Source organism: Acyrthosiphon pisum, chromosome X (genome assembly GCF_005508785.2).
Source record: "Acyrthosiphon pisum isolate AL4f chromosome X, pea_aphid_22Mar2018_4r6ur, whole genome shotgun sequence".
NCBI lineage: Eukaryota > Metazoa > Arthropoda > Insecta > Hemiptera > Aphididae > Acyrthosiphon > Acyrthosiphon pisum.
In genome coordinates this window covers 24,768,451-24,787,545 of record NC_042493.1, presented here as the reverse complement: position 1 = coordinate 24,787,545, position 19,095 = coordinate 24,768,451, and the positions used below count along the sequence as shown (strand labels likewise).

General features: G+C 31.9%; 1 protein-coding gene across 3 annotated transcripts in view; it reads left to right on the top strand.

Annotated features, from left to right (window-relative positions):
• LOC100162796 (homeotic protein spalt-major) overlaps positions 1–14,648 on the top strand; it is an 81,254-nt gene extending 66,606 nt beyond the window's left edge. Inside the window, exons 3-8 of one of the 3 annotated variants that reach the window (XM_008189397.3) lie at positions 40–345; positions 3,932–4,068; positions 10,811–11,588; positions 12,079–12,224; positions 12,343–12,528; positions 12,997–14,648. In XM_008189397.3, coding sequence (XP_008187619.1) covers positions 40–345; positions 3,932–4,068; positions 10,811–11,588; positions 12,079–12,224; positions 12,343–12,528; positions 12,997–13,350 — 1,907 coding nt within the window. In that variant the 3' untranslated portion in view covers positions 13,351–14,648. The other 2 variants (XM_001943353.5, XM_008189398.3) reach the window with 2 other exon arrangements.
• Positions 14,649–19,095: the final 4,447 nt, after the last annotated feature.

The following is a 19,095-nucleotide window of genomic DNA, read 5'->3' as shown; positions in this document are numbered from 1 at the left end:
CCGATCATCACAAATAAATCGGAACTCTTTTGATTTCAGGTGGCAGAGCAATGATGGCTAGTCCACCACTAATCACTTCGGACGAGTCTTTTTCTCCCAGGCCAACGTCGTCGTCTTCGCGGCACCACGGTTCCCAGGCTGGATCACCCGTATCGATGTCCTTCCACAACAGCAGATACTCGCCACCTTGCGCCCTGGACCTGACGCCCAAACAGTCGGCATTGCCCACCACTGCCAATCACATCATGTCTACGTATCTGCCACCTGCGTTCGCCGGGCTCATGGCAGGATCTGCTACTTCCGCGGCCGGACTTCCTGGCCACGGACCGTCATTCGGACCATCCGGTAAGTGCTACAGATCATTTATTTGTAGAACAATTTAAAAAAAAGCCCAAGACATCCGTTTCGTCCGCTTCGCTATTATTGTTTTGGCGTTGGCTTAAATTTTAAAACACCGCCGTGCACATCACGTGCCATTGTGTGTTGCCGTTGCGCTCAGTTATGAATAGACACTCTCGATCGTACACATTTTTTCTAAATTCAATTTAATTCGTGTAAAATAACTATTCTTTTCGTCCCGGAGAATAAATTGCACGCACTTTTTGGCATCGTGTCAAGCACGTTCGGATGAAAAACGCGTCGCATACATCACGCCTGAATTCCTTATGTTATATTATCATCGCATTATTGTCTGGTAAAATGCATTGACATTTAAAACGTTGAAATGTTCATCGCGTCATTAAGTTTTATATTTAGATGCATTCTGTCACTTTGTTGACTAAATCAATAGAATCTCGAGCATTTTTTTTTTCGCCGACTACCGCCTGAGACGAGCTTTCAGAACCATGTGCGCATAATAATAATAAATAATGATGATCATAAAAAAAATAATAATTTTAAAACGTTGCACGCTCTGTATCTGATCTACTACTGAATTTCGTAATATTTACAATATTAGCCACTATAATAAAGCCATCAATCAAATTAATAAGGTACCCATTAGTAAACATCGTTCTATTATAATAATGCGCCGCGTATAATTATAATAATAAATATTTGTCTTCCCTCGTTGGCAAATGGCGTATGATCGCGGCACGTGTACGGAAGTGGGGGCACAAAATTGTTATTATTATCATCATAATCATGACACATTTATAATATACAATCAAGTAGGTAGCTTGAGAAAAAAAACCATTATATTATTACACCTAACCTAATATGTTATTAAACGGTATAATTAGTATCATAACAGATGTGTTAAGATTTGGTGTAAACAGTAGATACACGTAGTATTAAAAGTAGTAGTAGTATAGTAGTATTCGACGTGTATAAATAGAAATATTACCACTGACAATAATAAACTGTATATTATTATTATTTATGAAAACGAGTTAAAGTTTTTATTATACACGGTGACGAGATGAGATGCCTATTATACACTTCTCTCCTGTGGGCCGATACATTTCAATTTTTTTATTTTCGTTTACGCGAATGGTAGGTATTCCGAGATTTCGTTGGAAAACCATTTTTTTTTTTTGTTTCTAATTGTATTTTTTTTTTTGACTCGATTAATATCCATTTCACGGTACACTCGATACACACGCCGCCGCATAATATTTTATCGATGATAATAACACGATGGAAATTATTCTCAACGCACCCAACTGATAAATCGTAGTATCATTCCTTTGTTTCGTTCGTTCTTCCATCGGACGTTGTATTTTATCGTTTTTGTGGAGAATCGAAGTAATTATAAACGCCGTTGCCATTATTTATCGTGCTATTATCGTATATAAGCACCGACCACATGTGCGTCACATGTCTTTTTTTAAAACGCCGTAATATAATGTTACTATTATTTTCATTATGCCTTTACACGCCGAATGATGTATCATCGGTATTTACATATACATATTTTTTTGTTTTTAATTAAAAACATAAATTATAATTATTTTGCTTGCCGACGTGCGGCAGAATTTTGTTCGCCCGCTATTATTTTAAAATCGTTGCTGTCGGTTATAAATTAACGTGGTTTTACATGTTTAGGACTCTATATAGCCATTAATAATGAACGGTAAAATTTAGTGTCAATAAAAACAAACATTGTAGCAATTTTTATTTTAGAATATCTTTAGAATTTTATGAGATTATTGTATACATAATATTCAAATTTGCGTCGGCAGAACTCCATGTTGTTCGATAATATTATTAAAAATTTTACACTCGCGCAGCCTCGTTGACTACATCTTTTAATATAATATTGGCCGTGCAATACCACAAAAGATCTCAAAATAAATAAACAAAACTTGAGCCATGGAGATAATTAATTAATCAATAAACATACGTTACGCCACTAAACGTTTAAGTCGCTTGATCAAAATATAACCCACAATGGTCTTCGCGATCTATATAATTATTAATAAAATATTCCTAGTTATCAAATTCCGAAATATGCGGTTGAGTAATACAGCTTTGCCCGGGAATCTATGAATATAAATAATAATAAAATAATATATTTTTCGCCTCAAGTCAAATATTGCTGAACAGTAATTTATTATCATTCAGTGGGAAATACCTAATAACATAATGTCGCCGACTTCTACCGAATTAATGAATCTCATATATTATTGCAATTTATAGTGTATTTAATTATAATATATGTCAATAATATAAAACTGGTCTCTTTTTTTCGATTTTTTTTTCATTCTTACGATTTTACATTTAAACATTATAATAAATGAATAAATAATAAACAATTTAATTAAAATACGAAGAAGGTATTCTGCGAATATATATATATATAATACGTGTAAGGTTTACCCACTCTGTATAATATATAACATTTCAAATAATTATTTCATTCGCTCTAACATTTTGTTTCTCTTATAATATAATATATTATAATATATTAATTGTTTCAACCAAATATTACTAAAAAAATGTATCTTCGATGAGATATTAAAAGCAGTGTAGGTTTAGTAGGTGCCTATATATTATAATAATAATATATGCATTCAGTTTGCTCACCTTGGCGTTTAAAAGCTGGTGATATATATTTTTAAACTGTAGATCAATATGATAAATCATACTAATTAGTACTCGAAACTATTCTGCTGAGGCGCAAATCGGTTTATCCAAAACGGACAAGATTTTGTCGAGAACGGGTTTTTCTGTTATTCTATATACGTTCCGCCGTTTATTCGCAGTCAGTCGAATGCGTTCGTAATTTACTGGGATATTTCCCGAAAATGACGTCCGTAAAGTACCATCTGTGTTCAATTTGGTTGATTTAGTGGAATACGTGAAAAATTTGAAACTTTTATTGCCCCCAAAAAGTGTTAACCGAAAGAAAAATAGAGTACACTTCATTGTAAAACCGCCCCCTCGCTCTGCACGAGATCTAAAATGGTATATAAAATATAAATAAACGAATGTCGTGACTTGTGAGACGCGGGTTATTTTTATACTGAAAACGAGATGAAACGAATATTTGAAACATTTGCTTGCACATAAAACAGTATAATATATTTTAGAAAAATCACATTTCAGGAAAAAAAAATCTAGAACATTATATTATATCGTGCCTCGGTAATACGTGAAAGAAAATGTTGTTGGTATTATTATATGAATATGTATGGTTTTATGTTCCATCAAAAGATGCGAACTCGCGATATCATCTGGCAGGAAAGTACCTAATAATAATAATAATTATTATTATTAATATTTTGATTTGTGTTCTCCTCCCGTCCGTCACATGCTGCAGCGTGCTTATCCGGCGCATGTCTACGTTATTGTCGGGGGGCTTGTTGGACCGGGTGCGCAGATTTTATTATTATTTTTAATATTTTTGTGACGGGGTAGTTATTACCTACTACCCCATGTGCGCGACAAAAATTATGCAAAATAATTATTTCCGATGTGTATGTTTTAGCTGCTCGAGGAAACACCACGTGCAACATCTGTTTCAAAACGTTCGCGTGCCACTCTGCTCTCGAGATTCACTACAGGAGCCATACTAAGGAGCGGCCTTTCAAATGTTCCGTGTGTGACCGAGGATTCTCGACAAAGGTACGATCGACACTAAATCATATCATTAATTGATGACGTAACTCATACACTCTTAAATTTTGAAAATCCAACCCGTTAGCCCCAGGACCAGATTCGATCAATTCGTAAGTGGTTGGTGGCACTATATTATTCAGCACTATAAATTGGGCCCAAATTGTAGAAACGTTCTTATAGAAAAAACATTTTGGCAGTAAAATGTGAAAAATACGAAATCACTCAAATTTCAAACAGTATAAATGCATAATATATGGTTTTAAGTCGTATAGGCTTTGTTAGTGCCTAATGTAGTGCCTAATGGTTAATCAGGTCCATAGGTACACAATTGTATATAATGTCTGCAATAATAATATACACTTGAGGTTATATTAATATGTACCTAGTTATAATTATTAATAATTAATTAGGTATATCTCAATATCCGACATAAATATAAACTATACTAAATTATGTTGCGCTTAAAAAAAATTTCCATACCCCTTTGTGCCCCAGTTCCCCGTCCCGTCCAGTCATCCAGAGCACTTCCACTATCCGGGCGAAATGAACAGTTCACCGCAGAATTGAACGAAAAAATATTCGATCAGTGCTAAATTGTATTGTGTTCTTTGAAAAATCGATCAAAGCCTTAGGATATGAGGTTGTTCATTGCTTGGAAAGTATTGTTCACGTGCAGACAATACTCGTAAAAAGATCGTTTTCCTGATCATGTTTAATACTATATTATATTCCATCAAACACTGGAACCGTTTAATTTTTTTGTTCCGACAAACGAACATTTTTCATCATTTGACAGTTATTTGCATCTTCTTAATTAAAAAAAAACCTACTATCTACCTTTTTTTCATACTGACAGCAAAAATGACAGTATAATTTATTGTTTATAATATGAAATACCAAACAAGTATATACAATACAATTACCTAACTTGGTTATTATTTCAAAATTAAAATCAGTACCATTCCTATTATAATATCTTGAGGTTGAAATATTGTTCTTTGACTCGTTGTATACTAATAAATGTATATAGAATAAACAGCAAATTTTTATTTACCATGGTCGATATATTTTATTGGGTTTTGATCTGGCACCACGACGATGGATAATAATAATAATATAACGCTTGTTGGTCGGCATCTCGATACACCCAAGTGGTGGTAGTATAGAACCTACCTATATGCTACGCTGCTGTGACAGGTAACATTGTTATGGATTCGAGAGAGCCGCTCTCGCGCTATTTTCTCATTTTCCCCGCTGTCGTTTGGCTGGAGGTTGAATAATGGATTAATTCCGCGATCCGTCTTAACAAATAGTGGGAAAAAAACCTGTTGCTTTTACGGGCAAAAGAACGATATTGATCTAAATACAAATATAATAAAAACAAACAAAAAATAAAAATAAAAAATTCTATACACTTTTACTTTTACCTACCTACCCATAACTATATAATATAATGGAATATAAATACGCGCGTTCCGACGTCAACAGTATTGTGTGCGATGCTTAATTTATTTAACTGGGACATTAATATTTTATACATATTATAATGCGATTTTTATTTTGACATTTACGTCCATCGAAAAACAAGTAGACTATAATATTTTGAAACGATTTTTTTTTTTTGTATCCCACTTTTGAGTGTTCAATTCCGGCGTGTTGTTATATAGCAAAATATATTACAATATTTAGCATTCAGTTGCATAGGTACGGGTACAACATAATATTATGATACTATATTATAATATTATAATATTATAATATCTTGCTGATTTAATTTAAATTGTTTTAAAACAGTCTGAATAACACAATCCACTCGACTCGAATCAGACATAGCCATCATCAATACAATATAATACATGCCACATGACTAACTTACAATTAAAAAAAACATATTAATATTTGTTACACATTACTTTTCTATAATAATACATGCAACTGCATATCACCGCTTTGCGGAATAGTCGCCAGATGTGATCCTTTATGGACATTTCAACATTATTTAAATTTCTCTTGGCGGTTTTCATCCCGATTTTTTTTTTTTTTTTATAATGCATTTCTATTTATATTGTATTTTTCGAATTGTTCTCTAATGCGCACAAATAATTTAACCGTACAATACAAAACCTTATTATTGCTTGTTTAAAAATAAATACATCGACGAACAGGAAAAAAGACTTGCTACTCGTATTTGAAAATGAATAATAGTCTCTTTAAATATTCAAATATCAAATGTATACAAAAAAAAAAAAACAGCAAAAACAATAGTCCACCGCTACCTGTTATCTAATCGGTACAAACGATTCCTTTTATTTGACGACATCGCACATAAATTTAAACGAAATGCGAATCATCATATTTCATTGTTTCAATGCTATTTTTAATATCTTTTCTTTTAATCCCATATTACATAATTCCATAGTATAATTGTATTTTATTTCCAAACTAATTATGCAATGGTTACTAAAAAATGAACATTATGCTAGTTTGTTTTATTTTACATAATTGTTATATTATGTAGAAACCAGACAATTGAGAAAAAAATTACTGTTTTAAATCTAGTTTCGTAAAATTAGGTAATTAGTTTTGGCAAGTGCTACGTGAATTATTGTGAAATTAGTATTAAAGCATATTATAACATGTGGCTATAATTGCAGCGTTAGTTCATAAATCTTATCACGCTTCATTTCAGTGACTTTAGAGTAGGAGCTCACCTGAGATTATAATATTGTTTAATATAATATAAAAAATAAAATTATGTCATCATATAAATTAATTGAATGAATTCATAAGAATCATACAGTTTTAAATAATTTTAAATTCGACACTTAACGGTATACTATACTTATTACGAGTACCTTATAACTTACCTACCTATATAATATTATTAATACCTATTAATATCTTGAGTAATTATTAGTCCTTAAATCATAATCGTAACATTTCCCTAATTTAATTACCATCAAATCTACATAGATAATATTATATTAAGTCGTAATATTTTATAATTAAACTTCTGAATAAAAAATAAAACATTATGCAAGGTACCTATCTATAAATTATAATACATTTTATATAAAATGTTATTTCTCTCCCTCGCGCGTTATTATGTAACGTGTAATTATAATTAGGCTATTTACGGGGTAAGGTCTATTATGGCATAAACATATTAAAATATGTATATACGGTGACATATTCAAGGGGCGAGCGGCAATGTCCCACGAGTCACGTTTTTTTAAAGCGGTGGCAATTTTTTGTTTACACATTATTACTATTTTCACCTTATTATTTATTTATTGTCTTGACTGTTTCACATAATTTATTAAAAATCTGACTTTTTAAATTTAAAATCGTGAGATACAAACTTTATATAAATATATCCTATTAATATTATCATATACTCCATTAAACTACAAAATAATATTACCAGTTTTTTGATAACAACCCGTAAATTCTTATTGTTACCTTTTTAATACTTTTTAAAAATATTAAATAAATATTTTACATTTTTTAAGAGCGTAAATAATATTGTATATGTAACCAGTATATCTTAAATACTACAGCCCAGGGCCGCCCTATGCATGATATGACCGTAATTAATTAAACTGTTCGTTTCATCAATATAATATGCACTAAAAAATCGATGCGTCTCTCTTGTATAGGAGGGTCGTTGAATCCATATCATATTGTTGTACGACGATGGAAACGGTTTTTAATAGCTTGCTGAAGTCGCCGAAATCATCATCGTCTAAAGCACCGAATCGAAAACGTTTCGACACAAATCCGTCACATACATCCGTCATTTTTCAAATCACACATTATATACGTTCTTGTATAGCATATTATTATCTGTTTCACGATTCATCGCGTTTTTTGTTTTTTTCATTCGCAGAAGAAACGTACAGTAAAATTCAACGGCAGTGACGTGGATTAATTTCCACAGTCATTTATGTTTCGTAGTGCAATTTGTTTTGTTTTGTTTTTTTTTGTATTTCTATTCTGTACGGTTTCTCGTGTAAAATAATGTTGCTCTTTTTTTATTACTAATTTTCTCTTTGTTTTTTTCCTCACTCGACGGATACCTATATATTTTTAATATGTTTCGCTGGGATGCTCATTTAGTAGTAACGTACTCTACGAACTGCAGAGGTGTACCACTTCCATTTCACTGTAGGTACTGTGAACGTATATGTTTGTGTGTGTGCATGTGTACCTATATATTATTATTATGTTTGTATTCGAAATTATTTCCACTTGATATTGCCGACGGCGAATTGACGGTTTTTAGTCAACTTATTATACATCATCATCATCATCATTATCATACACGGAAATGGAATTTTTTTTTAATTGAAAACAATAAAATGTGTCACGGTTTGTATGCGTGATTGGATTTTTTGGCCGGATTCACGCTGTTTACCTTTAACCGTATTTTTTATATACATATTTTCACGTGTGTATGTTATTTTATGATATTATACATTTTCCATATTCATATCCCACGACGACAATTATATTACTACGATCTATGACCACGAGCTGCAGTATTGGGTGCAGAGTTAATTTGGATCTCGACTTTCTCTCCCTGAATCACCAATCTTCCTTGTGTTTAATGGAAATTAACCTAACATGTTTATCAATATTATTTTAATTTTATTTATTGCTTGGCCAAAACAATAAAATAAAATTGAGAATAACACAATAATATAGGAAGTAAGGCATGAACTATATTTTTGATACTAAAATTTTAATTTTTAAAAAATATCAGTGATTTGTATTCTATAGTAAAAAACAGGCTCTTGCGATACATTATTATAGATACATAATATATAAAAATAAAATAACATTCATAATAATTATGCATCTCAATTCATTAGTTATTATATACAATTTTAATTATTTTGATTAACGTGTCACTCTATGACTATTATCCGTCAAAGACTTGAAAGTAATTTGTACTCGACGACATCGTGCAAAAATACGTAGGGCGTGGAATCAAAATGTTTACGGTCAGAAGTTGTATAGTATCGCAACAGTAATAATTGGGCAATGTGATTTTATCCAACGATATAAACAAAAACAACTGACCGCGGAAAAGTTGAGGGAAAACGTTTCATCCCATCGTTTCTAACAATAATATTATAAGAGAATGTCTCGCCGGCATTTAAGGGGTTAAGTATAGGCAAATGTAATGAAGAATACATTTTGAGGGCATCATCGTGCATTTTGTGGTATTTAGTTTTCTAAATTTGTACATTCCCTTTTTAAAAAACGAGTTTAACTTTAAAAATAATTTCAACCAAAAACGTACGAGTCGAGTTACAAAATCGTGTTATTTTTCATATTCATAAATTAAGTGTATATCTCAATATATATACAATATATGCATAAATTACTCTACGAGCAGTTATAACCGATATGCGTTAAAGTGCGTTAACTGTTTATGTACAAAAATATTTCTGTGGGGTGTCCTCATAATGTTTGTTCGTGCATTGTCTACAAACTACAGTATATTAATATTATCTCACACCCATTCTCTGCGAATATTATACATCACGAGAGAATTATAGCGGTACGAATGCGTTGGGCTAATAATCGTATTATATAATATCTACTCGAAAACCAAAACCGCATGACGTCTGGGCCCCTCGAAGTGCGTACATACGAATAGAGACGCGTACTCAACCTAAATTGCGTTTGAATATGTGTGTGTAATAACGTAGACGAGAGCGGTGAAACTATACGTGGATATGAAGCTGTCGAGGAGTCTTAAAGTTTTCGGCAAACATTCCTCTGTGCCGCCATTATCGTACATATTATTTTATTCTTTTGAAATTTACTCCCATGAAACAGAAACTGTGCGAAATAATAAAATATATCGTCGTACTAGCGACCGCTGCATACGAAAAATTCGGTCTTGTATATATTTTTAAGCCCAACAATATAAATTAATAATAATATAAACTCGCCGCACGAACATACCACACAATCAACACGTCGCAAAGCGTGTACTTTAGATTGCATACCCCACGAAATGTAAGGTAAAACAATTATCACAACTAACGAAGTCGTTGTTGTTCGACAGGTTTTTTATACGCAACATGACAACACACATCGATAACAATTTTTATTATTACTATTCGAAACGCTCTTCCCCAGACGTGAATCGCCGGTGATTATTAGGTAAACGCGTGCGACTCTAAACTCTAAAAGTTTTATGGCCATAGGGGGAGATGTGTTTACGAAACGACTATATTATTATTATTACAAATATTCTGTCGGATCGCGTGCAAGTGTTTGTTATGAAAATACCTTACCTTCGTCGTGGGGTTTTATACGTTAATTATACTTAAAGGTGTGAAAATTGATTTTTGCAAATCCAGTATGCGTCCAGTAAACCACACAGCATAATAAAGCCTCTCGCCTCTAAGTGTATTATATCATAAAGCATGTTAAACGACGTGTGACCCACGTCCGTATATGGGACGAGAGTCCGAGACGAACGTTAGGTATCATGTTTTATTTAAGTACCTATATGTAATATTCTTTTATTTATTTTTCGTTACCACTGAAACACGTCTGCTCCGACGGTTACGGTACACCACCCCCCCTATTGTCCTCCTACCACCAGCCACCACCCCCACGATGACACGACGACATGATCGTGAAGTCATCGTTATAATTATCAATGTTATGACACCACAGACTTTCAGTATGTATTCTGCATGTGTTGCAGGGTAATATGAAACAGCACATGCTAACGCATAAGACTCGAGACATGTCGTCGACGGGCGCTGGCGGAGGCAGCTCGTCGAACAACATGTTCGACGGCAACAACTCGACTAGCTGTGGTCATGATGACACAGCCAGCAACGCAAGCTCAGAGAGCCGTGAAGCGGCCCAGCATCACCTGCATCACCAGCAGCATCATCAGCACCAGATGCATCACCACCAACAGCAGATCATGCTTTTGAGTGTAGCCGCACAAAATGCCGCAGCAGCTGCCGCCGCCGCCGTGGCTGCAGTCACAGGATCAGGTTCATCTGGAGCGGTGACTGGTGGAGTCGGGCCTCGATCTCTGCCACCACCACCGCCGCCGCCTCCACCACCACCACCACCACCACAGGTCGTATTGCAACAGCTTGCAAACGGTATGATGCCCGCGGTGACCGGTACCGTGACTCCGGTATCGGCGAACGCGTCCACGAGCACCGGGCCTTCGTCGACCAATACCGCGGTCCAGTTGGCGGCCGACTTGTCCCCGCCACCGGTCCAACAACAGCAACAACAGGCCGCGTCTGCACAGACGCCCCCGTCGCAACCACTGTCGGCTAAATCCTCGATCCAACCGGTGGTCACACTGTCCGTACCCACCGTTGGCCAGCAGCAGCAGTACAACGCTCCGGGCTCTGGTTCCAGAAAACCGCCGGCCACGACCGAGGGAGGTCTGTCGTCTTCTTCGTCGTCGTCGCCAAAACGCTCATTGGCCGACCCTGACTCCGGTTTGCCATCGGCTAAGAGACAACCAAGTAAGCTAGTAGTAAATAGTAATAAATAAATAATAATGTTATCATCACAATAAGTTGAAAAGTTATAGTTATATTCCTAATACCTGTAGGGATTCACAAATCCAGTATGCTATCCAGTTACTCTGTTACTGACCAGTAATCACCACCCAGGGGTGGCAAAATAAGAAATTGCTTCGGATGAAAAATTGACAATTTCACATCAAAATACACATTAAAGCCAACTATTATATTATATACAAACGACATAGACAAACGATCAAAAGACAAATAATATTATTTACAGCAATCAGCAATATTTAAACGACTTGCGCATGTCGATCAATTAAAATATAGGTCATAAGTCCAGCCCGATAAAGTCGTCGTTTTTACTTCAATTGTACAGATCACTTTTTTGCTTCATTTAAATCTAATAATAACCGATACCGGATCCTACATTAACTGTATATAACGAAATTGATTAAAATTATTTTGTTTGCTTGTGCGTTTGAAGGTTCGCCCAAACACTTGTGTAACGTGTGCAACAAGAACTTCTCCTCGTCCTCTGCACTACAAATCCACATGAGGACCCACACGGGTGACAAGCCTTTTCGATGCACAGTGTGCCTGAAAGCGTTCACGACCAAAGGCAATCTCAAAGTAAGCTAATCTGGTGGCTGTCCACCTTAGCGTCTCAGACGAGATATATTTAAAATATTAAAACAATATTTATGTGTGTATACGTTATTAATGTCTTTGTTTGTTTGATGATGTTCAGGTGCACATGGGAACGCACATGTGGACCAATGGAACTTCCAGGAGAGGGCGGAGAATGTCGCTAGAACTTCCACCATTGCAGATCGCCAACAGTGTCAAAGAAACGGATTTCCTCCAACGTAGACAAGAAATCTATTACCATCCGTTTCTGTCTAGTCCGTATTTAAACGGAATACATCAACAAAAGGTGATTACACTTTTCCATTTATGAAATTTTTTTAATTGTTAATCTTGTTTCAATTTATAGTGCATAAATATTTTTAAATTATTAAGAGGATATCTAATGTTTTTGTCTCAAAAATAATCGCCACTTGCTAAATATTTGGTCATGATATGTATTTTTTATTATAAATCACGTATGATGACGTGTGATTTGTACCGTTTATTGTCACATAATTATTTTTTAATTCCTGTTTATTGCCTATGCGTTTTGTCTAAAAATCGTAAATTGTTTTCTGATATTTCTGTTTTATTCTGTTCACATTTTACAAATTGAAATGCATTTATTATTCAGCTATCGTTCTTATTTCGTTCCGATCCGCGGATGTTAATAAATAATAATAAATAAATATTTATTTAGACGATAATAATATAATAACAATATTACTATGCAATCGGTCATAATTAAATTATTGATCATGTTTTTGCCCTTCAGATCAACGAGATATCGGTAATCCAGAACGTTAACAGCAACGTCAACAATCGCATTCTGAGTGGGTTCGGAAACTTTGGCGGCGGCGCTACGTTCCCGGGCGACATGATGAAACAAGAGCCGAGCATCGCGGCCGATAAGCAGAACAACGTCATGTCGTCATCGTCGTCGCCACCGTCCCACCACATAAGGACACCGCCACTTTGGGACCTGCACTACGACCGGCAGACAGCCGTCAACATCAAGTCCTCCGACGACCATCAGCTCAACAACTGCGCGCCCCAATCTCCGCAGTCGTCGCCGATAGCACACACAAATCACATCTCCCAGAACCGCACCGAAGGTCTAGCGACATAACATTTACTCGAGTATTTGCGTTTTAACCGATGATAAAACTCAAATCGCATTGTACATAATTATTATTATTGCCTACTATTATTAATATTATCATTGTGACTATCATCATTATTTTTTACTATTATTATTATTATCTTTTATGTTATTACCTATTATTTTACTAGGTAGTGTATTATACTATGATTATTCGTTTTATTTTTCAATGACTTGACGTCAACACGTCATGATAATGTTACAAGACGCACTTGAGTGACACGTTCGAAATTAATCACAGAGCTGCTGTCTGTTGATCCCTTTGTCTTTGTAAAGCGCAACTCAAGACAGAAATGAAACAAAAATATTGAAAATAATTTTGTCAGAAAGGTATTTTTACATGCTTAAAATGCATTTGAGCATAATGTTTACAAAATATTTTCTCTTTAACATTTTAAATTGTTTATTATTTCAGAATTGATTTTAAAAAAAATTTTAACACTATTTTATTTTTACGAAACAAAAACAAAAAACTTTCTGACAGTATTAAAAAAAAATATATATTTTTGTTTTATTTCTGTTAGAGCAACTATTAATACTTGACCAACAGTGTCAAGCTTTTGATCTATACATTTTGTTTCAACCGCGACAAAATAATGAAATATTGTTAAAATATTTGCCTGACATTCACGTTTAGTTTATAATGTAAGAATATTTATTTCAATTAATCAAAAATTAAATTTTTCATCATCATATGCCTTTTAATACTTCATGTAGTGTATCCATGACTTGCCAATTCTTATAATAATAATATGCACTCCACTGAAATCTACCGAGACATTGGTCAATAATGAATTTTGATGAACATACCCCTTAAAAATAGTGAAAAAGTCGTTTTAGCTATTTTAACAATAACAAATGAATCATTGTTATTAGAAACAAAAACACAAAGTTTCATCTGTTTATATTATAATATGTACCTATGTATTTATCTACCACTATCCATTAATGTTTTATTATGACGATCAAATCATTGAAATGTCTTTTATTGTTTTATGTTAGTATCATCGTTTATTATCAGTATGAGTTAGGATCATTGTTTATTATTAATACATCCTATGTATTGTTTAGGACGGTTAGTGATCATTTCTGTGCTTTCCTTTTGGGCGAATCGTTTGTCCTGATTTTTTTTGTAGTTTGTCTGAACTATTTTCTATATGTTTATTTGATTAACAATTTATTAGTAATACCCTTTGTTACACATAATAATGTAATACTATTGTAATGATTTTTTTTTTACTTTAGGTATTTGATGTTTTTTTTTTTTGAACCATTACTGAATATAAGTGATTTACCTATAAATTAAATAAAAAGTGTAGATTAGATAATTTTTAGTGACAAACAATAATGCTATGTTAATTTTAATTAATTTATTAATATTAATACTATTATTAGTGTTGTGTGTTTTACTATTAATATTTATTTATGTTTAAAAAGCATTATTGTATGGAAAATGTATCATGCATATCTCTGGGTATATCAAATACCAAATCATGGTGCAGTTTTTGCTAGATTTTAAGTATTACTATTTTGATTTTGATAATGATTGCCAGTTGGTTCGTTTTTTTGACTGGTATTAAATTATAATGTTGTTACAATATAATGCTTTTTAATATGTGAGTTAAGTTATGTACACTGTACAGCCTGTAAATTATTATTTAATTCACTGTAACCTCATGTATAAAATAAAACAAACAGGCATGTTCATTTATACTAATTGCATACTCGATATGAAATAAAATAATTATACATTTTTTTTTTTATCAGTGAATTGTAGATCAAACAATTAATGAAATTTAATTTTGAATTAATAAAGACAAGTTTTTATTTTAATCCATGTGTACAAATTTAAATTTAAAATAAAATTTAAAAAAAAAGTAGTAAATCATATTTTAGCACAATTTATTGTTTAGGTATGATAATATTGGTAAATGGCTTTGATCGAAAATACCAAAATTGCATGACTTACCTATACGTTCAAATCTGTACGGCTGTACTGATAACACTTAGCTATTATTTCCCATCGTTTGTGTACATATTACGAGTGTTTGTTTCTATATTTATACACACATTTATTACATATTATTAATACATTGATGAATGTTCCTAAATTTACTAGTCCGAAAATAAAATTGTAATTTTTACGACTTGTATAAAATAACCGTGATTTATTGTACTATATATAAAAAAAAAATGAATGTATTATTGAATGTAAATGTGTGTATATATCTATATATGTTCATCGTATATGTATAATATATATAGATATATAAATATAAATTATATACGTATAATATACAATATGATAATATTAGTACTTAAGATATAGAATTATTTTAAAAAATGCCCACAATCACTAGCAATGAAAATAACTACGGCACTAGGAAAATTGAACTTTATTTATCAATCATTGTCTTAGAAATTTCCACTTAGCATGCGGGCCAATATTTTCTGTCATATAAACATTATTATTATAGTCTCTTATTGTACAATTTTGTGTGAACATTTAAACGTATTACATTTATTTCAATTAAAAAAAAAACCTATATACCCTTAATAAAATTAAAACATTGGTTTTATAGTATTCACTTATACAGTTATACAACTATACAACTTAAGTTTAAAAAAAATAATAATTATATCCAAAACTATACACTTTTATTATCATTTTTATTTATTGTAAATAGATGTCTATTTTTAACGTATAAAGCATTTAACTATTATGATTTATGATTTCCTCTAAAATTAAACCCCCTGCATTACACAATTATTTGTACATAATTTATTGAAATATTTATAAATTATATACATGAAACTTTGATTATTTATTTGAGTTTCATTGTGATAAATAAAATTGCACTCCTAAATGTGGCAAGAGGGTGTGTGAATAATATTTATATTATTATTATTTTTTTTAGTTAACTAGATACTTAATTTTTATGTTTGTGATTTACAGTTTAATTGTATATCATTAATTGTAAATAGAATATTACGTAATAATGGTTTAAAAATTTATTTAATTCATACATATATAATATAATTACATGTAAATTATATTTTCAATTATTTACATATTATATGTACCCAACTTGATTTATTAGTTAATCATATGTATGTACATTATACCATAATATAATATTGTAAACAAAATACGAGTTTACTAGAATTTTTTAGTACATAAGATTTTATTGTTTCGACATGTAAACATTTCCTTGACATAATTATATTTGTGCAAAAATAAAGACATTATCATGAGATTTTTGATCTGCGTTTTTACTGTCACTTATCTTGTTCATGGTATTACATTAGAAGCATACCCAGTAGAGTCAACGACCTCCCTCTTGCATATCTAGCCACATTTTGGCAGTGATGGGAAAGTTCTTTCTAAAAATGAATTAGTTCAAGTTCAAGTTCAAGACATTAAATATGAACTAGTTCAAATTCTAGTTCATAGTTCTTAGAATGAACTAATTCAAGTTCTAGTTCATTAGTTTATAGTTTTTAAAATGATCTAAAATTATAAAAGTTACTAAGAAAATAAAATAAAAAAATACGTGGAAATACGTGCGACTGCCGACTATGCGTCGAAACCGGCGATTTTTATTAGTAATTTAAAATAATAATTATAGAATAGGTAGTGGTTAAAATAATGTTGAGTAATAAACGAAAACAAAATCATAATTAAAATTAATTTTGATTGCGTATACAGATAGTTTTATATTTTTTCCAATCCCCCTGTATTCTATGGAATATAATTTGTATGAACATGTTAGTCTTGGGAATGTTATTTATAACACTTTATATTGTATTATTAAGTCAAGTTACAAAAGAATTATAATAATATATACCATAAATGGTATACCATCTATTCTTATCGATGATCGACGGCGTGGCGTTGTGATTTCAGGGCAAAAATAAATATCCAAACTAAAAATAAACAAAATTAAAAACAAATTATATCTTTTGATTCTTGAGAACAGGCACGTAGCTAAGGGGGGCCAGGGTGTGCCTGGCCCACCCAAAATATTCAGAGGGGCCCATATTATACGGTGGCTTTTAATTTTAATGACATTTTTAATATTATCTAAATATTACACAAATAAAACCAAATATATCGGGTTTTAATTAGAATCAAAAATAAGTTACGTAACTAAATTCAATTCATGTCCATTCCTGGAATAAAATATGTATATTGTATTACATTTAAATTCTGGTGCTACCAAGAATCGGTAATTTATCTTTATAAGTCATAATATCGTCGATTGATTAGGAAATAATTGCTATTTAAAGCCCAATACTGATACCATACTAGTATACTAGCATGTCATGTTATTTTTATCTTATCTAGACAGTGACTGTTGTATACTTTTATGTCTATTTTTAAAATACTTTTGAGTAAGGGTATTGTCATTATGTTGATTCATATAGAATTATATTATTATAATATTATTATGGTCGTCAACTCGTCTATATTTATAGTAATGATATTCTGATAACTACCTCTTTATAATATAAAAAGGCGGGGGCCCACCCCTACAAGGTACGAGGTAATATATTTCGGTAGGGGGCCCATCTAACATTGGCCGACCTAGTGAATATTTTCTGACTACGTGCCTGCTTGAGAAGGAACCTGATCGGCTACAAAACATTCCAAAACGTTATTCTATCGCCTGTTCTATGAAAATTAAATTGTCAATGAACGAAAACAAAACGTTCAAAATCATAATTAATAAGAACTTAGTTCACGTTCAAGTTCATTTTTTAAAAATTTAACTCGTTCATATCAAGTTCACACAATTTGAACGCGTTCTTATGAACTCGTTCTTTCCCAACATTGCATTTTGGACATAATAAATCAACGGGCCCCAAAATAGAATTAAAAAAAGAAAAATATTAAAAGTAGGTATAATAAATACTAGTACCTAGTACATAATACTAGTACCTATTTTATCTTTTATAAATGCATCTTAATATATATAAACATATACATACTATAAGGAGGTATAAATTAAAAACTATTGAATTCAGCATGCATTTATGCACTGAAGAATACTAAAATATGCCTTTAAATATTTTTTATTCAGTCAGTAGCTCTAATTTAAAATATAATGCAGATGTTGTAGGTAGTGCAGTTCTCTTTATTTTAACAACTTTTATAACTCATTAGTTCAATTTCACAAAGGTCTAAAAAAAATTCAAAAATGTGTTTTTGATTTTTTTAAATTATAAAATGGCCATTTTGTAGAGTTATTTATTTGTTATTTATTAATATGGAAAAAATACTTTTGAAAACGATAACATTTTAAATTAATAAAAACTACGTATGATTTTCATACTTTAATAACTAGTATTAATCCAATAGGTAATAAAGAACTCAATTCTCATTGTCTATATATTTTTTATTTGTTTTATAATAGTGTTCAATATCTCCACCATGAACTGCTATGCACATGTTTATAAGCCCATGATCACTACGTACAAAAAAAAGATTTTGAATTCTATAAGATGTCCTTTCTAAGTCTCAATTGACAAGAAAAACATTGTAGTGTATATTATATTCGGCCTAATGGATATATTGTAAAAAAAAAAATTAAATATATAGATATCTATTATCTATAAAACATTTTGGCTCAGTGGTATATGAGAAATCACTATGTAATATTCTGTTATAGACAGTGGCGCAACGAGGAAGGGGGGGGTTAAGGGGTTGTG